At 20.4% G+C, this 18,869-nt stretch overlaps 7 protein-coding genes across 7 annotated transcripts; 4 read left to right on the top strand and 3 right to left on the bottom strand.

Annotated features, from left to right (window-relative positions):
- Positions 1-489: 489 nt before the first annotated feature.
- On the top strand, positions 490-1,053 carry SRAE_2000463100 (Sulfotransferase family and P-loop containing nucleoside triphosphate hydrolase domain-containing protein; the record flags this gene model as incomplete). The annotated part of the gene is made up of 1 exon (XM_024643524.1): positions 490-1,053. The coding sequence occupies one exon, from the start codon at positions 490-492 to the stop codon at positions 1,051-1,053; it is 564 nt and encodes a 187-aa protein (XP_024509185.1).
- Positions 1,054-2,017: 964 nt separating this feature from the next.
- SRAE_2000463050 (Sulfotransferase family-containing protein) lies at positions 2,018-2,980 on the top strand (the record flags this gene model as incomplete). Its single annotated transcript, XM_024643523.1, has 2 exons — positions 2,018-2,625; positions 2,680-2,980. 2 exons carry the CDS (start codon positions 2,018-2,020, stop codon positions 2,978-2,980), a joined length of 909 nt encoding a protein of 302 aa, XP_024509184.1.
- Positions 2,981-3,280: 300 nt separating this feature from the next.
- Positions 3,281-6,855, bottom strand: SRAE_2000463000 (Potassium channel subfamily K member 18; the record flags this gene model as incomplete). The annotated part of the gene is made up of 7 exons (XM_024643522.1): positions 3,281-3,960; positions 4,016-4,186; positions 4,493-4,924; positions 5,192-5,334; positions 5,409-5,650; positions 6,281-6,437; positions 6,716-6,855. The coding sequence occupies 7 exons, from the start codon at positions 6,853-6,855 to the stop codon at positions 3,281-3,283; spliced, it is 1,965 nt and encodes a 654-aa protein (XP_024509183.1).
- Positions 6,856-9,665: 2,810 nt separating this feature from the next.
- Positions 9,666-10,026, bottom strand: SRAE_2000462900 (Hypothetical protein; the record flags this gene model as incomplete). The annotated part of the gene is made up of 2 exons (XM_024643521.1): positions 9,666-9,883; positions 9,942-10,026. The coding sequence occupies 2 exons, from the start codon at positions 10,024-10,026 to the stop codon at positions 9,666-9,668; spliced, it is 303 nt and encodes a 100-aa protein (XP_024509182.1).
- A 1,060-nt stretch (positions 10,027-11,086) lies between these two features.
- On the bottom strand, positions 11,087-13,306 carry SRAE_2000462800 (Carboxylesterase, type B domain-containing protein; the record flags this gene model as incomplete). The annotated part of the gene is made up of 3 exons (XM_024643520.1): positions 11,087-11,809; positions 11,871-13,055; positions 13,115-13,306. The coding sequence occupies 3 exons, from the start codon at positions 13,304-13,306 to the stop codon at positions 11,087-11,089; spliced, it is 2,100 nt and encodes a 699-aa protein (XP_024509181.1).
- A 582-nt stretch (positions 13,307-13,888) lies between these two features.
- Positions 13,889-14,436, top strand: SRAE_2000462700 (Protein Mpv17; the record flags this gene model as incomplete). The annotated part of the gene is made up of 3 exons (XM_024643519.1): positions 13,889-13,893; positions 13,950-13,986; positions 14,050-14,436. 3 exons carry the CDS (start codon positions 13,889-13,891, stop codon positions 14,434-14,436), a joined length of 429 nt encoding a protein of 142 aa, XP_024509180.1.
- Positions 14,437-15,210: 774 nt separating this feature from the next.
- On the top strand, positions 15,211-16,539 carry SRAE_2000462600 (Tubulin beta-2A chain; the record flags this gene model as incomplete). Its single annotated transcript, XM_024643517.1, has 1 exon — positions 15,211-16,539. One exon carries the CDS (start codon positions 15,211-15,213, stop codon positions 16,537-16,539), a length of 1,329 nt encoding a protein of 442 aa, XP_024509179.1.
- Positions 16,540-18,869: the final 2,330 nt, after the last annotated feature.

Raw genomic sequence — 18,869 nt, 5'->3', positions numbered from 1 at the left:
AAAAATAATAAAACAAATGACTACATTTTTCATTATTTATAAAAATTATTTTTAGATTAACAAAGAAACTTTTAAAAAATATAATATTAGTTTTATTTTAAAAATGATAAAAATATTATTTGAGTAAACAAAATCATGATTACTTTTGATAATTTAATCAATATTTTATAAAATTACTATTTATTTATAATTTTACTAATAAAATTTAAGAAGTTCTAAATAAATAAGTTTAATATATGGTATAAATTAATAAAATATTACCATTGATAATTTATATATTTTTAATTAGATTAGTGTTACAATTTAAAACAAAAAAAATTTTTTTTAAGGTTTCTAAGATTTTATTCTTAAAAACTGTAAATAATGTCATTTTTTATATAAAAATACAATTATAAAAATGAATAAATCATGGTAAATAAAATATTTTTAACATCTTTTAATTACCACATGCATTTTATTATATTGTTTTTTTTTACTTGTACTATTTTAATGGTAATTGAAACTTTACAAAGTATTGATATTATTAATTCAACAGAAATAAATCAAAATCAACTTTATAATAGAAAAGTTATTCCAGAAAAGTATTTTGTTGCTCCTAAATATAAATTAGCAACATGTGCTGTTCATAAAAGTTTCAGTGCTATGATTACTAGTATATTATGTTATTTAGATGATGAAAAAGAATTTTTTAAAAAATATAATCATTTGGCAGATTTTACTTTTAAATTTAAAAGATGTGTAGATAAAAAAAATAACAATTTAGGATCTTTTAATGAATTAGTTAAAATTCATGGAAAAAATGATAAAGATAATTTTTTAAATAATTGGAAAGTTATTATGATTATTAGAAATCCAATAGAAAGATTTATAAGTGGTTTTGTTCATTTTTGTTACTATCGACATTATTCATCTACCGGAAAAATGTGCATGAATTGTGGTAATAATTATATTTGTTATGTAAATAAATTAACTAATATATTAAATTCTAATTATACGAAAATAGTAAAAACACCTCAACCAGTAAAATTACATTTTTTTCCTCAAACAATGTAAGGATTAATATTTTTAATAAATTTATGTTTAGGCAATGTAATTATCGTAAAAACAAACAAAAGTTTACAATACTGCGATATGATCAAAAAGATTTAGATACTTTTTATAAACAATTAGAAAAAATATTTCTTGATCAAAATGTTTCACAAGAAAAGGTTGATTTTATAGACAAAGAAATTAGAAGTTACTTAATACCTCATTTTACAATTGGAAGAAGAAGAACAAAAGAATTTAAACAAAAAATTTACAATAATAAAAATATTTTAAAAAAATTGGTAAAGATTTATTATGATGACTTTATTGAATTTGGATTTAGTTTGCCTAAAATTAATTGATTACTAAATACAAAAAAAATATGTTTTTTTTTTATTAATAATTAAATATATATTATTTTTAATAGAAAAATTGACTTTTTTTGATAATATACAACAGCATTTTATGTTTTATTTAATATTAAAAAAGTGGTAATTTTTTAAAAAATAATAAAAAAAGCACAAATTGATAAATTTTCTTGATATAAAAAGTATATTTAAAAAAGTAAATTTATAAATTAGAAAATTTTTTTTATCATTTTATCAGTAAAAACAATTGTTAATTATTAAAAGTGTAATTATAATAAAATTATTCATAAAAAAACATCTTTTTCTGCTATTAAAAAATTTTAAAAATGTATTTGTTTTCTAAAAAAATAGGTCAAATTTATTAATAATATCGAGTAAATTACACTTTGTAACTATCTTTTCTATAAAAAAAATGTTACTTTACATATACATCCTATTATAAATTTTAAACAAAAGTTACACTTGATTTCTAGTTACTTCATATGGAAAAAAGTTAATTGGTTAGAAATCTTTTTATTTCTAAAAGTACTACATCACATAAATTCAATTTTTTTTTTATAAATTGTAAAAATTTATATATAAATATATATATAAATGTTATTTATTATACTTTTATAATAAAAATGCGATACTTTGTCTTTATTTTCTTAATTTCTATTTGTATATTGTTTACTGAAGCATACATTAGAAGTAATCTTAATTCAACTAATAATAATAAAAAATTTATTTACAAAAAAAAAGTTATTCCAGAAAAATATTTTGTTGCTCCTAATTATAAATTAGCGACGTGTAGTGTTCATAAAAGTTTCAGTGCTATGATTACTAGTATATTATGTTATTTAGATGATGAAAAAGAATTTTTTAGAAAATATAATCATTTGGCGGATTTTACTTTTAAATTTAAATCTTGTGTACATAAAAAAAATAATTCTATAACTTCATTTGATCAGTTAATAAGAAAACATGGTAATGGAAATAAACGTAAATTTTTAAATAATTGGAAAGTTCTTATGATTGTTAGAAATCCTATTGAAAGATTTATAAGCGGTTTTGTTCATATTTGTTATAAACGTGAAAGAAGAGGAATAGGACATACAAAAGAATTTTGTTTAGGATGCTATTCTAATTTTAAATGTTTTGTAAATAAAATGTATAATATTATTAAATCTGGTTACAATTCAATGATTACATCTTATCGCCCAATGAGAACACATTTTTTTCCCCAAACAATGTAAGTAATATTAATTTTAAAATTAAAAAATTAAAAATTAAAAAAAAATTTTAGGCAATGTAATTATCGTATAAATAAAAATAAATTTACTATATTAAAATATGATCCAAAAAATTTAGATGCTTTTTATAAATCATTAAAAAATATATTTATTGAACAAAATGTACCACGTGCAAAAGTTGAATATATAGATAAAGAAATTAGGAGTCGTCGAATAAATCATTCCACAACTGGAAAAGAAAAAACAATAGAATTTATTGAAAGATTTTATAAACAAAAAAAAATTATAGAAAAATTAATTGAAATATATTATTCTGATTTTGAAGAATTTGGATTTAAAATACCATCAATTTAATTTATTTTTTAAATAATAATATTAAAATTTGTTAAAAATAAAAAAAAATTTAGTATAAAAGTTTATAATTTAAAATATTTTTTTATTTTCAATAATTTCATTTTTTTTCTTTATAACTTTTAATAGATATTTAAATAACTCTTTTATTTTTTTTATTTTTTATAGTTTTATAAGATAATTAAAATTTTTTTTAGATTATATTTTTATAAAAAAAAAAATATTTTACTATGTGATAACAAAAATTATACTATTTCAATAAAATAAATAAAAATTTTTATTTAAAATTTAAAAAAAAAATAATTAAAGGCCTTTTTTAGCATCTATATTAGGAATATCATTTCCAGTATCAGGAGGTTGCATTTGCCTACAATAATGAACTAAAATTTTTTGATAATATTCTTTTGGTGTTAATGTTCGTGCTGTACTACATCTAGATGTATTAAGATCAAGACTTTCCATTGAAGCTAAAACTCTTTCTGAGACAAATGATAATGTTCTTGGTTGTTCAATCCATTTAAAATAATAAATATCTTGTGGTATAAATGGTCTACCACCAATCCATTTAACATCAGGTTGTTTACCATTAACTAGACAATCTAATAAATATTCTTCTGGTAATTGTGCTAATCTATCTAATTGTTCTGGTGTAAGACCAAAATTTTTTTGTAAAAATGCTACATATGAAAAGACTTCTGATAAATGTACTACTTTTCCACCAATTGTTAAAAAAGAACGTCCTATTGATCTACCATAAAAATGAATATCTTTAATATATTCACTTCCTACTAAATCAATACACATTGTTGTAATAATAAGGCCAAATATTATATATGCTAAAGTTAATGGTAAAAAATCTGCATTATGAGGCACAATATCTCCAAAACCAATTGTTGTGACAGTCACAAAACAAAAGTAAAATGCTTCCATAAAATCCCAATCTTCCCAACATTGAATTAAACATGCTCCACCAGCAGTATAACCTAAAAAAATTAAATTTTTTTTCTTATTATTTTAATAATATAATTATTAATTTACATAGCATTATTATTAAGATAAAAAGTACAGATACTCTTCTTTCATGATCAGAAATTTTATAATCTTCTTCATTTGAACTAGGGTCATCCTCAAAACTGGTACTTTTTTTTCCTTTACCTTCCTGATCTATAGAAGCATCTGAATCATCAACTGTTTGTATTTCAGATACATCTAAATAAAAAAAAATATTTTAATATGTATCAAGGATTAAATATTCCATTGAGAGATATTTAATAAATACATAACATTACATTAGATATAAAAATAAAAAATCAAATAAAAATAAATATTAAAATTATAAAAATTTTGACATTTACTTGTCAATAATAACAACTTAAAAGATAAAAAAGAAATTTACTTTAATTGTCTAATATGATATCTTTTGATATGTTATATAAAAATGTCGTATATTCATTGAAATTAAAATCAAAATATTACTCAAGAGATTATATTTTATATTTTTATAGTCAAACTAACCTCCTAAAGTTCCAGATTCTGATATTGCATCATCTTCTATAATAGTAGGTATACGATTTGTATTAGCAAGTATTCCACCATTAGGTTTTTTTTTTAAATTTGTGATACCTGATTGCCTACGATTATTGTTATGATTATCTCTATTATTACTATCATCTTCTAAACTTTTAGGCACATCGGTATTTTTTGATCTTGTTCTTTTACATATATAACGACAACTTTTACAACAAAATATTAAACGAAAACATTTGTAAATTTTTCTAATTGTTCTATAAAATAATTTACGAAGAAAGTTGTAAAGAAATATTATACCACCACTTAAAAAACGACCCATATCTGCAATTGTTACAAGAATAAGTGGAATTCCTATTAAAGCATATAAAAGGCACGCAATACGTCCTTGATTCGTTCTTGGTACTATATGTCCATAACCTAAAAAAAAAAAAATAAATTATAATGTTATATATATTTTTTTTTATAAAAAAAAGAAGATTATATTAAAACTTTATTTATATTATCAATGATAAATATCAATTTATCAAATGTTTCATCTAATATTGTCATTAAATGTCAAAAAATATAGATATATATATATATTTAATTTATAATCATATATATTTATCTATAAAATGATATCTTTTTATATATATAAATACATTAAATTTATGTAAAATAAATTTAAAAAATTTTTAAACTTACCAATAGTTGTTATAGCTGTCCATGAGAAAAAGATACTGGAACCGAACGTCCATTTTATGGGACCCGTACCATTGATAATATCGTCCGGTGTCATGTAATTTTTTGTATAATCAACAAATACATCTTTTATTACATTATTCATCCTAAAATTATTAGAAAATTTTAGAAAATAAAAAAAATAAATAAATAAATATAAAATAATTAAGTATCAAATTACCCTTGATGAGCGTATGATGAAAAACTATCAAAATTACGTAAAGTAATATTTTCTTGTTCCTGTACCATACTCCATAATTCATTAATAATATTCATTTTTAATGTATTTATACGTTGAGATGTTTCATTTCTTATTCGTATTTCATATGGCATCTCATAATAATGAAATATTGAAGCTCCTATTAAAGTATAAGCACATGATAAAAAAACTAAACCAACATGAGGAAAAATTATTCTAAGACGCTATAATAAATAAAAAAAAAATATATTGTAAAATAATTATATATGTACTTTTTTTTTTACTTAAATAATTGTTTAATTTTAATAAATGTTATATCTTTATTGAAAAATATAATATCTCTATTGGGAGAGAATACTTTTACTATATATTATTTTTTTTTTTTCAAAAGTTATATTTTTATAAATCTTAAAAATTTTTCTTTCTTCTTATCATTAGTGAATAAACAAAACAAGGAATAAAAAGTTTCTTCTTTTCTAATCTTAAGTTTATTTCATTTTACCAACACAAAAATTTTTACAATGTAAAAAGAGTAAATATATATTTTGTAACCTCTTTTCTTAGTTACAAATCTTTGTAAGAAGTAAGAAGTGCTGGCATAGTATGAGTAATGATCGGGTGTTCCAGTGATGACTTCTTCTGTCAAAATTTGGTACTCTCTCTAGAGAGATTTTTGTCATCTACTTTTAAGTTTTTAATGGTAAAATGAAGAAATGTTTTAAAAAAAAAAAAAGTTAAAGAGTGTAAATAAGATTATTTTTTTTCCTTTTTTTCTTATAACATTATAATTATCATTTAAAATAGTATAAAATTTTACTATATTTAATATATTTTTTTAAATTATTATAACTTACCTTTTTCCACCTTTCTTTTGTTGTTGGTTCTGGAATTTTAGGAAATGTTGTTGGTGGTCTATTTTTTTCATTAACACCATCAACTATTTGTTCAAAGATTCCATGACTTTCATTTGTTCCTTTTCCTCCATCTAGGTATTGGTTTAATCGATCAGCACTAAAAAATATCTTATTAGACATTTGTTTGACATATGTTTAAAAATTTTTTTTTTTATCTTAATTTGTAATAAGGTTTTTTTTTTACTAATAAATAATAAACATATATAAATATCAAGAATAAATGATATTTGATGTTATCAAAATAAATTATGTTTAGCTCACTATATATTTTAATTATCAAAAATACATCTGTATTAGTTAAAATAATTATAATAAACAAATATATTTTATATTGATAAGAAAAAATTATAACTGTAATTAATAAATAGAAGGCACCTTAATTCTTCAACACTTTTTCTTCCAGATCGATCACTTTCTCTTCTAGCAACGGATGATCTTCTTGAAATATTTTCAACAGCCAACTCTCTACTTGCTGTAGTAGAAGGTCTTTTGAACATTAAGTATGTAGATTGCATGATTAAATAGATAAACCTTATTCATTAAAATTTTGATATAAGGTTATTATAATGATAATATATAGAAATATAGTTAAATATAAATGAAAAAAAAATTTAATATTTGGTGTCTTTTGGTAGCTTAAAAAGCTACCCTCACCAATGAATGAGGTATAAATTTCTTGTTATAATTATGTACAAAAATTCTGTTCCTCCTGTTATCTTCTTTAATATTTAATATAGATAAATGATTCAATAACAATAAATATACTACTATATCAAAAAAAGATCCCATTGAAGTTCATTTTATGAAAGACCACTACAAGTATATGTTAAAAAAAAACAAACTTTCCTATTAAAAAATATAGTTTTTTTTTTTAATAAAATACCTGATGTCTTATAGTATGAAAATATTATATATTATAATTTTAGAAGAAATAACAATAAAGTTTTTTTTTCCAACTTTTTTTTTTTATTTGTATAAAAAATATGATCTAACTAAATATCAATATTTAAAATAAAAATTATATATCTTTTTTAAAATATTATTAAAGATAGATTATAAAGTTGTTAATAGAAAGATAAATTTTTTAAACTTATGCAACTTTGTAAAATTTATCTATGTATAAATTTAAAAATATATAGCTAGTTTTATGTATATATATAGAAAAACATATGTAGATATATTTTTAGGAGGTGGTTATGGATAAAAATGTAAAAAGCATAACAGGCGTGGTTATCTTTTTTAAGTATATCTTTGATTTGATCCACCACTTTTCAACTACCACACTCAACAAAGCCCTGATGAAGATCTCAGGGGAATTAATGGATAAGTGCTGACTACTGACATTGCTAGAAGATTGTAGATTACAAAAAGTTGTTGGTAGAACAGAATATTTTAAAGTTTGTTTAAATGGGCATTTTAAAGATGAGATAACGGAGTTAAAAAAATGAATGATGCAATAAGAGTGAAAGTTTTGTGATAAGAACTTCTTTTTTATTTCATTATTTCTCTTATATATTTAGTTTTAAAAAAAAAGGAACTTATCTTTTTTTTATATCATTTAATATAATAAAAAACTTTAGAATAATTTTTTATATATTATAATTAAAAAAAAATTTGAATTTATTTAACTAGTTTCAATTGGTCTTTTTATTTAAATTTTAAAATAATAGTTACCTAATTTTATTCATTCATAAAATTATATAACAATCATTTATTTGTTAAAAATAATTCATAAAATTATAATTTACTATTTTTTTTTATAATAATAATTGGTTTACATATATACATATGAATATATATATATAGATAGATAGATAGAAAAAAAAATAAATTTTAAAAAGTTAAATAAATCATAGAATATAATAAATCACTTTCATGTATGGTGATAATATATAAAAGTATTAGACGAAGATATTAATATAAAGAAAAAAGAAAACGATAAAAAAAAATTATTTTTACCATTTTATAGTGGACAACTCATTAGAATGTACTCCTAAAAAATAATCTAAAATTAGATTTATAAACATTGAAGATTAATAGGAAAAGAAAAATAAAGATAATAAAAAAAAGAAAAAGAGTTTTTAGAGATTGTTTTAGAAATTTAGAAAAAAAAAATTAATAGATGCTTTAGTGATAACAGTTTTTTTTTTTTTTTTTAAAGAATTTATACTATTGAAAAAAATGTTATTTATTAAAAAAGTGAATTATAGATTATACATATATATATATATTATTATTAAATGTAAAAGTAGGGAAAAAATTTTACGGTAAAACGATTGTTATATAAAAAACTATATAATTTTTTCCGCAAATTAAATCTTCAATTGTTTCTAATTGATACAAAATGATATTTTTTTTAAAGGAAAAATGAATACATAATTTATGTAATAGAGATAAAGTGTTTCTTACTTTAATTTAAAAATTCAAGCCTACTAATATATATAATGTGTCTAATTTTAATTATATTTATTGATAAAAACAAAAATATTGAAATAAATATTTTTATTATAAAAACATACCGTAAAACTTTTACAGCAAATCTCGCTCTAGCAAACATCAATAAAGAAACAACCTACAGCAAAAATACATATGCTGAAGATGATGGAAAAAAAAAGTAATAATAAAAAGTAATTTTATTTGATTATATATTTCTTTTTTTTTTTAAACATGAAAGTTTCACGATAAAAAGAATATTTCAACAATTTATTGTTTTAACTTTATTCAGCATTCCTTAATAAAGAAACTTTTTTTTTTATAAAATTAATCCCCGATAAATATATTATTATAAATAGTTGATTAAAATATATTTATAATAATTTATTAAATAGAATAAGTAAAAAATAAATATTTAAATTTTTTATAGTATTATTATATACCAAAGTAGTTTTTATAATATAAAAAAAAAATAAATAAATATACTAGGAATATTTTAGAAATGATTAAATATATTTGAGGAAATTATATTGAAATTAAATTTATTACTGCACCTTTTGTCCAAAAAGTAAGTTAAGAAATATATTTTTAAATGTCTACCACCAAAGATGAGAGGTTAACTTGATTAGCTTTCCAAACATAAATAAATATATTATGAATATATGGAAAATGGAAAAATTAAAAATATTATAAAAAGCAAATTAAGGTACATTAATGGGTGTGATAATAAAAGTTATAAAAAATTCATGATAATTGTATAAAGTTTGTTTTGACATATTTAAAATAGGTGAAAAGAAATTTAATAATGTATATAGTTTGTTTGTTTTTCTTAATTACTTAAAGTAAACAAAATTGAAAACTTTGTTTTTACTTATTTTTAAATTTATCTTACTTACATAATAGAGTGCCTATGAGAAAAATGAGAAAATGATATACTAGAAGATTGTCGTTTTTTATAGATGTTTCCATTAACTGTAAGTTTAGGTGCTGGCATTGAAATAGATGGTCTTCTTGTTAATGATGTTGTTGATAATAGGCTAACCAAATCATTTTGATTGTCTAACCAACTCCTTGCACTAATACTTCCTTCCCGTCGTTTAATTTGTGGTGCTAAAAATATTTTAATAATATAATTATTAACTGATATTAACAAAAAAAAAATAAATACCTGAAATAGTACTAATTTTTTGAATTTTCCTTTTAATTCCACTTCTTGCACTTAATGAAAGACTTCCACCCTTATTACAATTCATAACAAATAAAAAAAATATACAATATAATATATGTAAAAGAGATCTTCTATACTTCTATTTCAAATCCTTTAAAAATATTTATTATTATTATTATTATTAGTAATAGAAGAAATTTATCTAAAAAAAAATTAATTTTAATTAATTTAAATTTTTTTCTTTATTTTTAAATTTTTCTTTTACATGAAAGATGATATACATATTTTTAAATATATTTAAAAATCTCAACATAAGAGAAAAATAATATTAAGTTAAAATTTATAATATAGCAAAATAAAAAAATAAAAAGAATTTGTTTTAAAAATATATATAAAATAAAAAAAAATTACAATAAAAAAAAGGTTAAAAATATTGTTGAAATAAATAATACTATATAATTTAAAAATATTTTATCAAAAAAGATATTAAATATTTTAAAATTTTAAATGTTATATACAAACTTACATCATTATAAAAAAGAAAAGTACCTTAGGTTATCAAAAACAAAAATTTGCCTTTAAAACATCTAGCAATCATTTCCTATCATATTCCATAAACTTTTATCAAAAGTACAATTATCCTAAAATAATTTTCACTATATTTAAAAGTAAGAGAAAATATAAATAATAGTTAAAAATATAAGGAAAAAGAAAAAATTATTTGAAACTATTTTGTTTGTTATACAACCTAATTACAATAAATGTTTAAGGTAAGTAATAAATGAATAACTACCACAGCATGAGTTTCTTTAAGGAGTTTTTCTTTTTTAAAAATCACTTTTATTATATTTTACACTTTAATGTAAGATTTATAATAAAATGACGATATATAAATTAAACATATGTTTAAATGAAATAATCTAATAATTGTATATTGAAAAAAGTTAATAATTCAATTATTTTTCATATTTTTATTGTACATATATATGAATATCAAATAAAATTACTAAAAATTGATATATTAAATTATATTAAAAAACTTTTTTTTTTTAAATTATAAAAAAAAATAAAATAAATAAAAACTATTTATAATTTTATATCTATCTATGTACAATATATAATAAAATAAAAATATTTTTTATTATTTAATGATTAATTATAATATTATCATATGGTCTGGATGTAAAAATTCCATGACGACTTTTATTAAAAAATATACAAATAATACATAGCCAAATCAACAATGCTACCACTATAACAAATACCCATAATGCAACCCATGCACGACGATAGGCATTTAATTGTATACGTTCCTCAATATTTAATGCTGTTAATGGTTCATCAACAACTTTTGATTCTTTTTTAACATATTCTGCTAACATTTTAGCTTCTTTATTCCAGAAACTTGGTGTTGGCCAATGTATATCACCATGTATTTTTTTTAATGGTATATTAATTGATGTATATGATTTTTCATTAGTTTTAAATGGTAACCAATTAAATTTTTCTGTACTTGGATTTCCTGTTTTAACAAAATTTGTTAACATTTTTGTTAATAATTTATTCATAGCTTTATCTCTTTTTGTAAATGGTTCAATTTGAAAATTAGCACTATATCCTTGAGTAAAAATAAATGAATGATCAAGACCATGAAATGCTTCTAATGGTTGTTCACTGGTACTTGTATGATTACGCCTAACTTTTATTTGTGTTTTATTTGATAAAGCTGGATATAATTTTATTCCTTCCTCAATAATAGCTCCTTGGGGAACATAATCAAAAGAGTATGCAAATACACTTATATTTTTTTCAGCATATGCATCAATTTCTGCCTGACATGGTGCAACAAAATCAATATCAGCTTCAATCTTAAAAAAAAAAATAAATAAATAAAATTATTATATTTATAGTTATAAATTATCTTCTTACTTCTTGTAATTTTCTAACAATATTATCTACAGAATAACTAAAATTAATACCATCCATATATTTTAACATTGTAGCATTAGCAATTAAAGCTATTGTTGAATTGGCAATTTTATGAGTTAAACCAAGCTTAAAATTTTCATCTATTGTTCTTCTTACCCTATCTTCAACAGCCTCTTTTGTAATATTAGTTAGTTGAATAAGATTATACCAATGTCCTTTTTTATGTGCCCATTCTCTTTTAGCAACACCAGCTAGTAAAGGTATTCTTGCATTATCCAAAATAAAATTATAACTATTATCAGTAATAAGATATCCATCAACAACCATCCTACTAACACCTAATTCATTAGCAATTATTTTTCTAAAATTACTATCATTAAAAAAAACTTCATTTTGAAAACATTTAAACATTGATATAGTATTTAATTCTTCACCATTTGTTAGACAATCAGGTATAACTGTTTGTAAATTACATTTTTTAACTTTTTCTTCACCTGATTCAACTAATTCTGTTTTAAGAAATTCTGCAACATCATGTTCACCAATTAATTTATTACATCTAATATAATCAGCAATATTACTCATCTCATAATTTGATGGACCAGATCTATGAATAGCCCATTGTGCTAAACTACTTCCTGATAATGTTATAGCTTGATGGATGAGATCTTTTGTTATAGGTGATACTGCTAATACTGAAACAGCAGCTGAACCAGCACTTTCACCCATTACAGTAACTTTTGATGGATCACCATTAAATTGTTTAATATTTTGTTGAATCCATTCTAATGCTAATACCATATCATATACACCAAAATTTCCCTCAACATAATTACCATAATTAATAGACATAAAACCTAATGGGCCAAGACGATAATTTATTGTAACTAATGTTACACCATGAAAAACAATATTTTTTGCCACACTTTCCATATCAATTCCAGTATCAGCAGAACCAGCATGAAAAGATCCACCATGAATCCATACTAATATTGGATGTAATTTAGATTCATCCTCATTATTATAAGGTGAAAAAATATTTAAATAAAGACAATCTTCACTTTCTCTTTTCATATTAACACCAGCATATCTATCAGATTTATGAAAATCCATAAATTGAATACATGGTGGACCATATTCAATAGCAGAATATTCTCTTTCCCATCTTGATTTTTTTATAGGTTTCTATTATAATAAAATATTTTTATAAAAAAAAAAAATTTTATTTAATTTTTTATCCTTACTTTAAATCTTAAATTTTTTATTGGTGGTTCAGCATATGGTATACCTCTAAATATTTGTATTTGTTTTGATGCAATTCTATAAATTTGCCCTCTTACAAGTCCTTGTTCTACCCATACACTTCTTGACTTATCTAATTTTTGTCCATTAACAATTGAAAATAATATAAATATTATAATAATATAGATAAACATGAGAGAAAATAATGAAATATGATATTAATATTTAAAATGAAATCAATTATTTATAGTGATTAGAAATAGCTTTTTATTCTATATCATTAAATGATTAACACAAATTTATAATTTTTAAACATCCCTTTGATTATTCTAACATATTTTAGTGTTTTTAAAATTTTTATTTAGATAATTGACAATTGTTACAACAAGATTATATATAATTTTAAATGATGCCGCTATATACTTATCATTAGTATATATATATATATATAAGAAATATTTATTATGTTCATATTATTATTTGTGTTATGAATTATTTTAGTATATATTTATATAAATATTATTTCTTATCACTGTTCAAATTTTAATACTAGAATTGTGTATCTTTATATTTTGGTAAAATATGACGGGCCGTATTTTTGAGAAAATAAATATATTTGAATAATGTTGCAATACTTTAATTTATATAAATAATTAAAACTTTATTTATTTATTAATTTTTTTGTATAAAAATGTTACAAAAAGTAAAACATATTTTTAAAAAGTATACTTTGTTATCAAATATGATTTTATCGGGAACTTTAGGAGTTGCTGGTGATGGTGCAAGTCAATTAATAATAGAAAAAAAAAAATTTAGAAAAGATTTTGATATTTCTAGATCAATAAGATTTTTTGTTGTACCATGTTTTTATATTGTAAGTAATATTTATTTTTTAAATTTATCATTAAATTTATATATATATATATTTTTTTTATAGGCCCCAATTCTTTCAAAATATTTTTCTATTCTCGCAAAAATGCCTGGTACAAAAAAAATTAAACCAATAAAAATGGTTTTATTTGATCAAATAATTTTTTCACCAGTTTTTTCATCTTCTGTAATAATATCATTAAGATTAACTGAATGTTTTTCAATATCTGAAAGTATTAATTCATGGAAAAATGAATTTTTGGATATTTATAAAACAAGTTTAGCATTTTGGCCATTTGTTCAATTGGCAAATTTTTATGTTGTTCCAGTACATTTTAGAGTTTTTGTTACACAGGTTGCTGCATTAATTTGGAATACTTATTTATCATTTAAATTAAATAAAGATGAAGAGGAACATATTGTTGAATTTAAAAAAACTGCCATTAAAAGTTAAAATTTTTCTTTCAAATTTTTTTTATATATATAAAATACATAACGGGATAATAAATTCTATTTTACTAATGTATATCACTTTATAAATTATTTATTGATATTTCAATAAAATTTATTGTTTTTATTATTATGAGCGTTATGAGTATTTGACCAAAAATAATAATATATATATTTATTTTTTTTTTAGAAACAAATAAACAAATATAATTGAAAAAGTTAATTTATTTAATTACATTTTATATTTACAAATATTTTTAATTTTCTTTTTATACATTTTTTAAATTATAAATTCATTAATTTATAAATATCCCTATAAGCTTCTTTTAATCATTTGATGCATAGAAAGTAATAGTATAATGGTAAACATTTAGAAAATAAATATTTTATATATTCTTATGTTGCCATCTATTCCTTTTTATCATTTGTTCATAAAGTTATCATTCAAATACATGTATATATTAATGTTTTTCATATTATTAACTAAAAATGTAGTTAAATTATTATTAACATATTCTTAATAATAGTATTAGTAGCATGCACTTATTTTTATATAAATTTTGCATTTTCTTTTCTTAAATTTTTTCAAAAATTTTTTTTTAATTACAATATTGCATGACTTTATAAAGAAAAAGAATAGTATATTATATGCATTTTAAAATATATAGTTCATCCTTACTTTAACTAAGTTTAAAACTTTATTATATTGTTTATCATTTATATTTCTTATTCTTTTATAAATTTTAGAATATTTTTATATTTCTATTATTTTTAAAATATGAGAGAAATAGTTCATATTCAGGCAGGCCAATGTGGTAACCAAATTGGTTCTAAATTTTGGGAAGTTATTTCAGATGAACATGGTATTGATGCTAGTGGAAATTATGAAGGTGATTCAGATCTTCAATTAGAACGTATTAACGTTTATTATAATGAAGCATCAACTAAAAAATATGTACCAAGAGCTGTTTTAGTTGACTTGGAACCAGGAACTATGGATTCTGTTAGATCTGGTCCATTTGGACAATTATTTCGCCCTGACAACTATATTTTTGGTCAATCTGGTGCTGGAAATAATTGGGCTAAAGGTCATTATACTGAAGGAGCTGAGTTAGTTGATAATGTATTAGATGTTGTAAGAAAAGAAGCTGAAAGTTGTGATTGTCTTCAAGGTTTTCAATTGACTCATTCTCTAGGTGGTGGTACAGGTTCAGGACTTGGAACATTATTAATATCAAAAATTAGAGAAGAATATCCTGATAGAATTATGACAACATTTTCTGTTGTACCATCACCAAAAGTTTCTGATACTGTTGTTGAACCATACAATGCTACATTATCTGTTCATCAACTTGTAGAAAATACTGATGAAACATTTTGTATTGATAATGAAGCTTTATATGACATTTGTTTTAGAACATTAAAACTTCAAACACCAACATATGGAGATCTTAATCATCTTGTTTCAGCAACAATGTCTGGTGTTACAACATGTCTAAGATTTCCTGGGCAACTTAATGCTGATCTTCGTAAACTTGCCGTTAATATGGTTCCTTTCCCAAGACTTCATTTCTTTATGCCTGGTTTTGCACCACTTACATCACGTTCTAATCAAAGTTATCGTGCAGTTACTGTTGCTGAATTGACACAACAGATGTTTGATGCTAAAAATATGATGGCAGCATGTGATCCAAGACATGGTAGATATCTCACTGCTGCTGCAATATTTAGAGGAAGAATGTCTATGAGAGAAGTTGATGAGAATATGCTTAATATACAAAATAAAAATAGTTCATATTTTGTTGATTGGATACCAAATAATGTAAAAACTGCTGTTTGTGATATTCCACCAAGAGGTCTTAAAATGTCTGCAACATTTATTGGTAATTCAACAGCTATTCAAGAGTTGTTTAAAAGAATTTCTGAACAATTTACTGCTATGTTTAGAAGAAAAGCTTTCCTTCATTGGTATACTGGTGAAGGTATGGATGAGATGGAATTTACTGAAGCTGAATCAAATATGAATGATCTTGTTTCTGAATATCAACAATATCAAGAAGCTGCAGCTGAAGAGGAAGTTGGAATTGATACATTTGAAACAGAATAAATTTGTCATGATTTATTAATGATTTTTATTTAAGAATATCACTGGATCGTCTTTGCTTGCTTTTGCTTCTTTAACTTTTTTTTTTTTAATTTTTATCACGGGAATAAAAAATATATAAAAATTTGTTGATATTATATAAAATTAATATAATTGCCAAATTTTAATGGCATCTTTAATATTTTTACAAAAAAAAACTTAATTTTTTTAAAGTTTTAGAATATATTTTGCTATAAAAGTGAAATATTATTCAATATTTTTATCTTTTAAGATACTAAGAAATTCTAAACATTCAATATATAAAGTAAAGATTTTCAAAAAGTAAGCCCTCCAGGGGGCTCGAACCCCTGACCGTTAGATTAAAAGTCTAACGCTCTACCAACTGAGCTAGGAAGGCTCTGTTTGCGAAAAACGTATATTACCTAAATGATAGTTATAATAATGTTTAAAATAAATAGTTATATAAATGTAAACTGTTTTTTTTGATATTATATTTAAATAAAATATATTTCCTTTTTAATACTATTTGAATAAAATTTAATAAAATGTTGAATCATTAAATTATAATGATTGCAATCATTGAATAACATAATGTCATTAAAGAATAATTTTTAATGTATAAATACATATTTTTAATTGATATTATAATACGATTTTATGAAAAAGAATTAAATAATCATGTAACAACACAAAAAATTATACATAATAACATTTATAAAATAAACAAACCTACTTGTTAAAAATATTCTTGTTTATTAGTCATTTTTTTTTTAATTACAATGGAAACAATTTGAATCTTATTGAGAAATGATACTTTAAATGTTTCAAAATAATAATAAAATTATTATTATTGTTTACAAAATTTCAAGTCTAAATTTTTTATTATAATAAAAAATTAACGTTTATTAAAACCATACATTTATCTATAATGATTAAAATTAATATAAAATACAAAAAGAAGAAAAATATTGTATTTACCCTATAGATAATTTATTTTTTAAACATAGTTCATTTAAAATAAATTAGAAAAGTTATATTTATATTAAAATTTTATTCAAATGTTATAATAACAAAAATTTATAGTGATAATATATAAGTCTGTTTAAATCTATTAATTTTCTTTTAATTTATATAAAAGATTATGAAAAGTATATTTTTAAAATTTTTATTCATGAATGAAATAAATGTCTCAATAAACTTTGTCAACAAATTAAATAAACAATTTATTCTTTTTATTAGAAACTTTTTAGTAAAAACAACAATATAAATAAATCATCTTGTAAAAAAGATAATAGATTATTTACTATAAAACAAAACTTAAACTTAAAAAATGTATGAATCATATAATGATATTAAATGGAAATTATTTAAAAATAAAAGATATTTAGTTACTATATAAGTGATTAAATGTTTTATTATTTATGATTTTCATAAAAAAAATAATTATTTGTTTTTTTTTGAATTTATTAAACTTTTTAATATTCACGATAAATTTGAAAAATTACATCATTTACTTTTAATTTTGATAAATTTTAAATATTTATTATAAATAGTAGTTATCTCTTTAAATAATTATTTCATTATTTACTATAGTTATTTAAATAGATTTAAATTTTAGAAAAAAAAAACATTTATTTTTATTTTTCATTAGATAATATGCTCAAAATTTTTAAAACAACATTAAGTATTAAGCATTTTTTTAAGCAAATATAAAAGTAAACCATTTATTTAATCATTTAAAACATAAGTAAAATATTTCCTCTTTGTAAAGTATTAATTATAACGTTTTAAAGATATTTTTGCACTTTTTCTAACATAAAATTTATTTAATCTTGATCTTTTAAAATCTATTATTGTTAATAATCTTATAACATTAATCTTTCAACTTTTACTGTAAATTTTTATTTTATTTTAAATAAGTAAGCGTGACAAACTTTTGATTATTCTAGATACATTTATGATTATGGATCATCTACCATTTACTTGATTGACAAACATTGAAAAGTTGTCTTTCTCGAAAATATTTTTTTAATTTACTATTTATATGTAAAAAGTTTTAATTTTAATAAATTAAAGTAGCATCCATTTTTATTAATTTTATAACATTTAGTTAAAAAAATTTTTATTTTATAATTTTGTTAAATAAAATGATAAAAGTCTTTTATCATTTAAAATAAATATGATTAGATGACTAATTGTTAGCAATGTAAATAAACTCAATATATTAATTAATTTTCTTTATAAATAATACAGAAATTTATCTATTTAACACATATGTTTTTCATTTTTATTTATAATTTATTTTCTACTTTTTATATATTATTACTTTTTAG

Source organism: Strongyloides ratti (genome assembly GCF_001040885.1).
Source record: "Strongyloides ratti genome assembly S_ratti_ED321, chromosome : 2".
Classification (NCBI taxonomy): Eukaryota; Metazoa; Nematoda; class Chromadorea; order Rhabditida; family Strongyloididae; genus Strongyloides; species Strongyloides ratti.
Note: the sequence above shows the minus strand (reverse complement) of the source record. Positions and strands in the feature narration are given on the sequence as shown.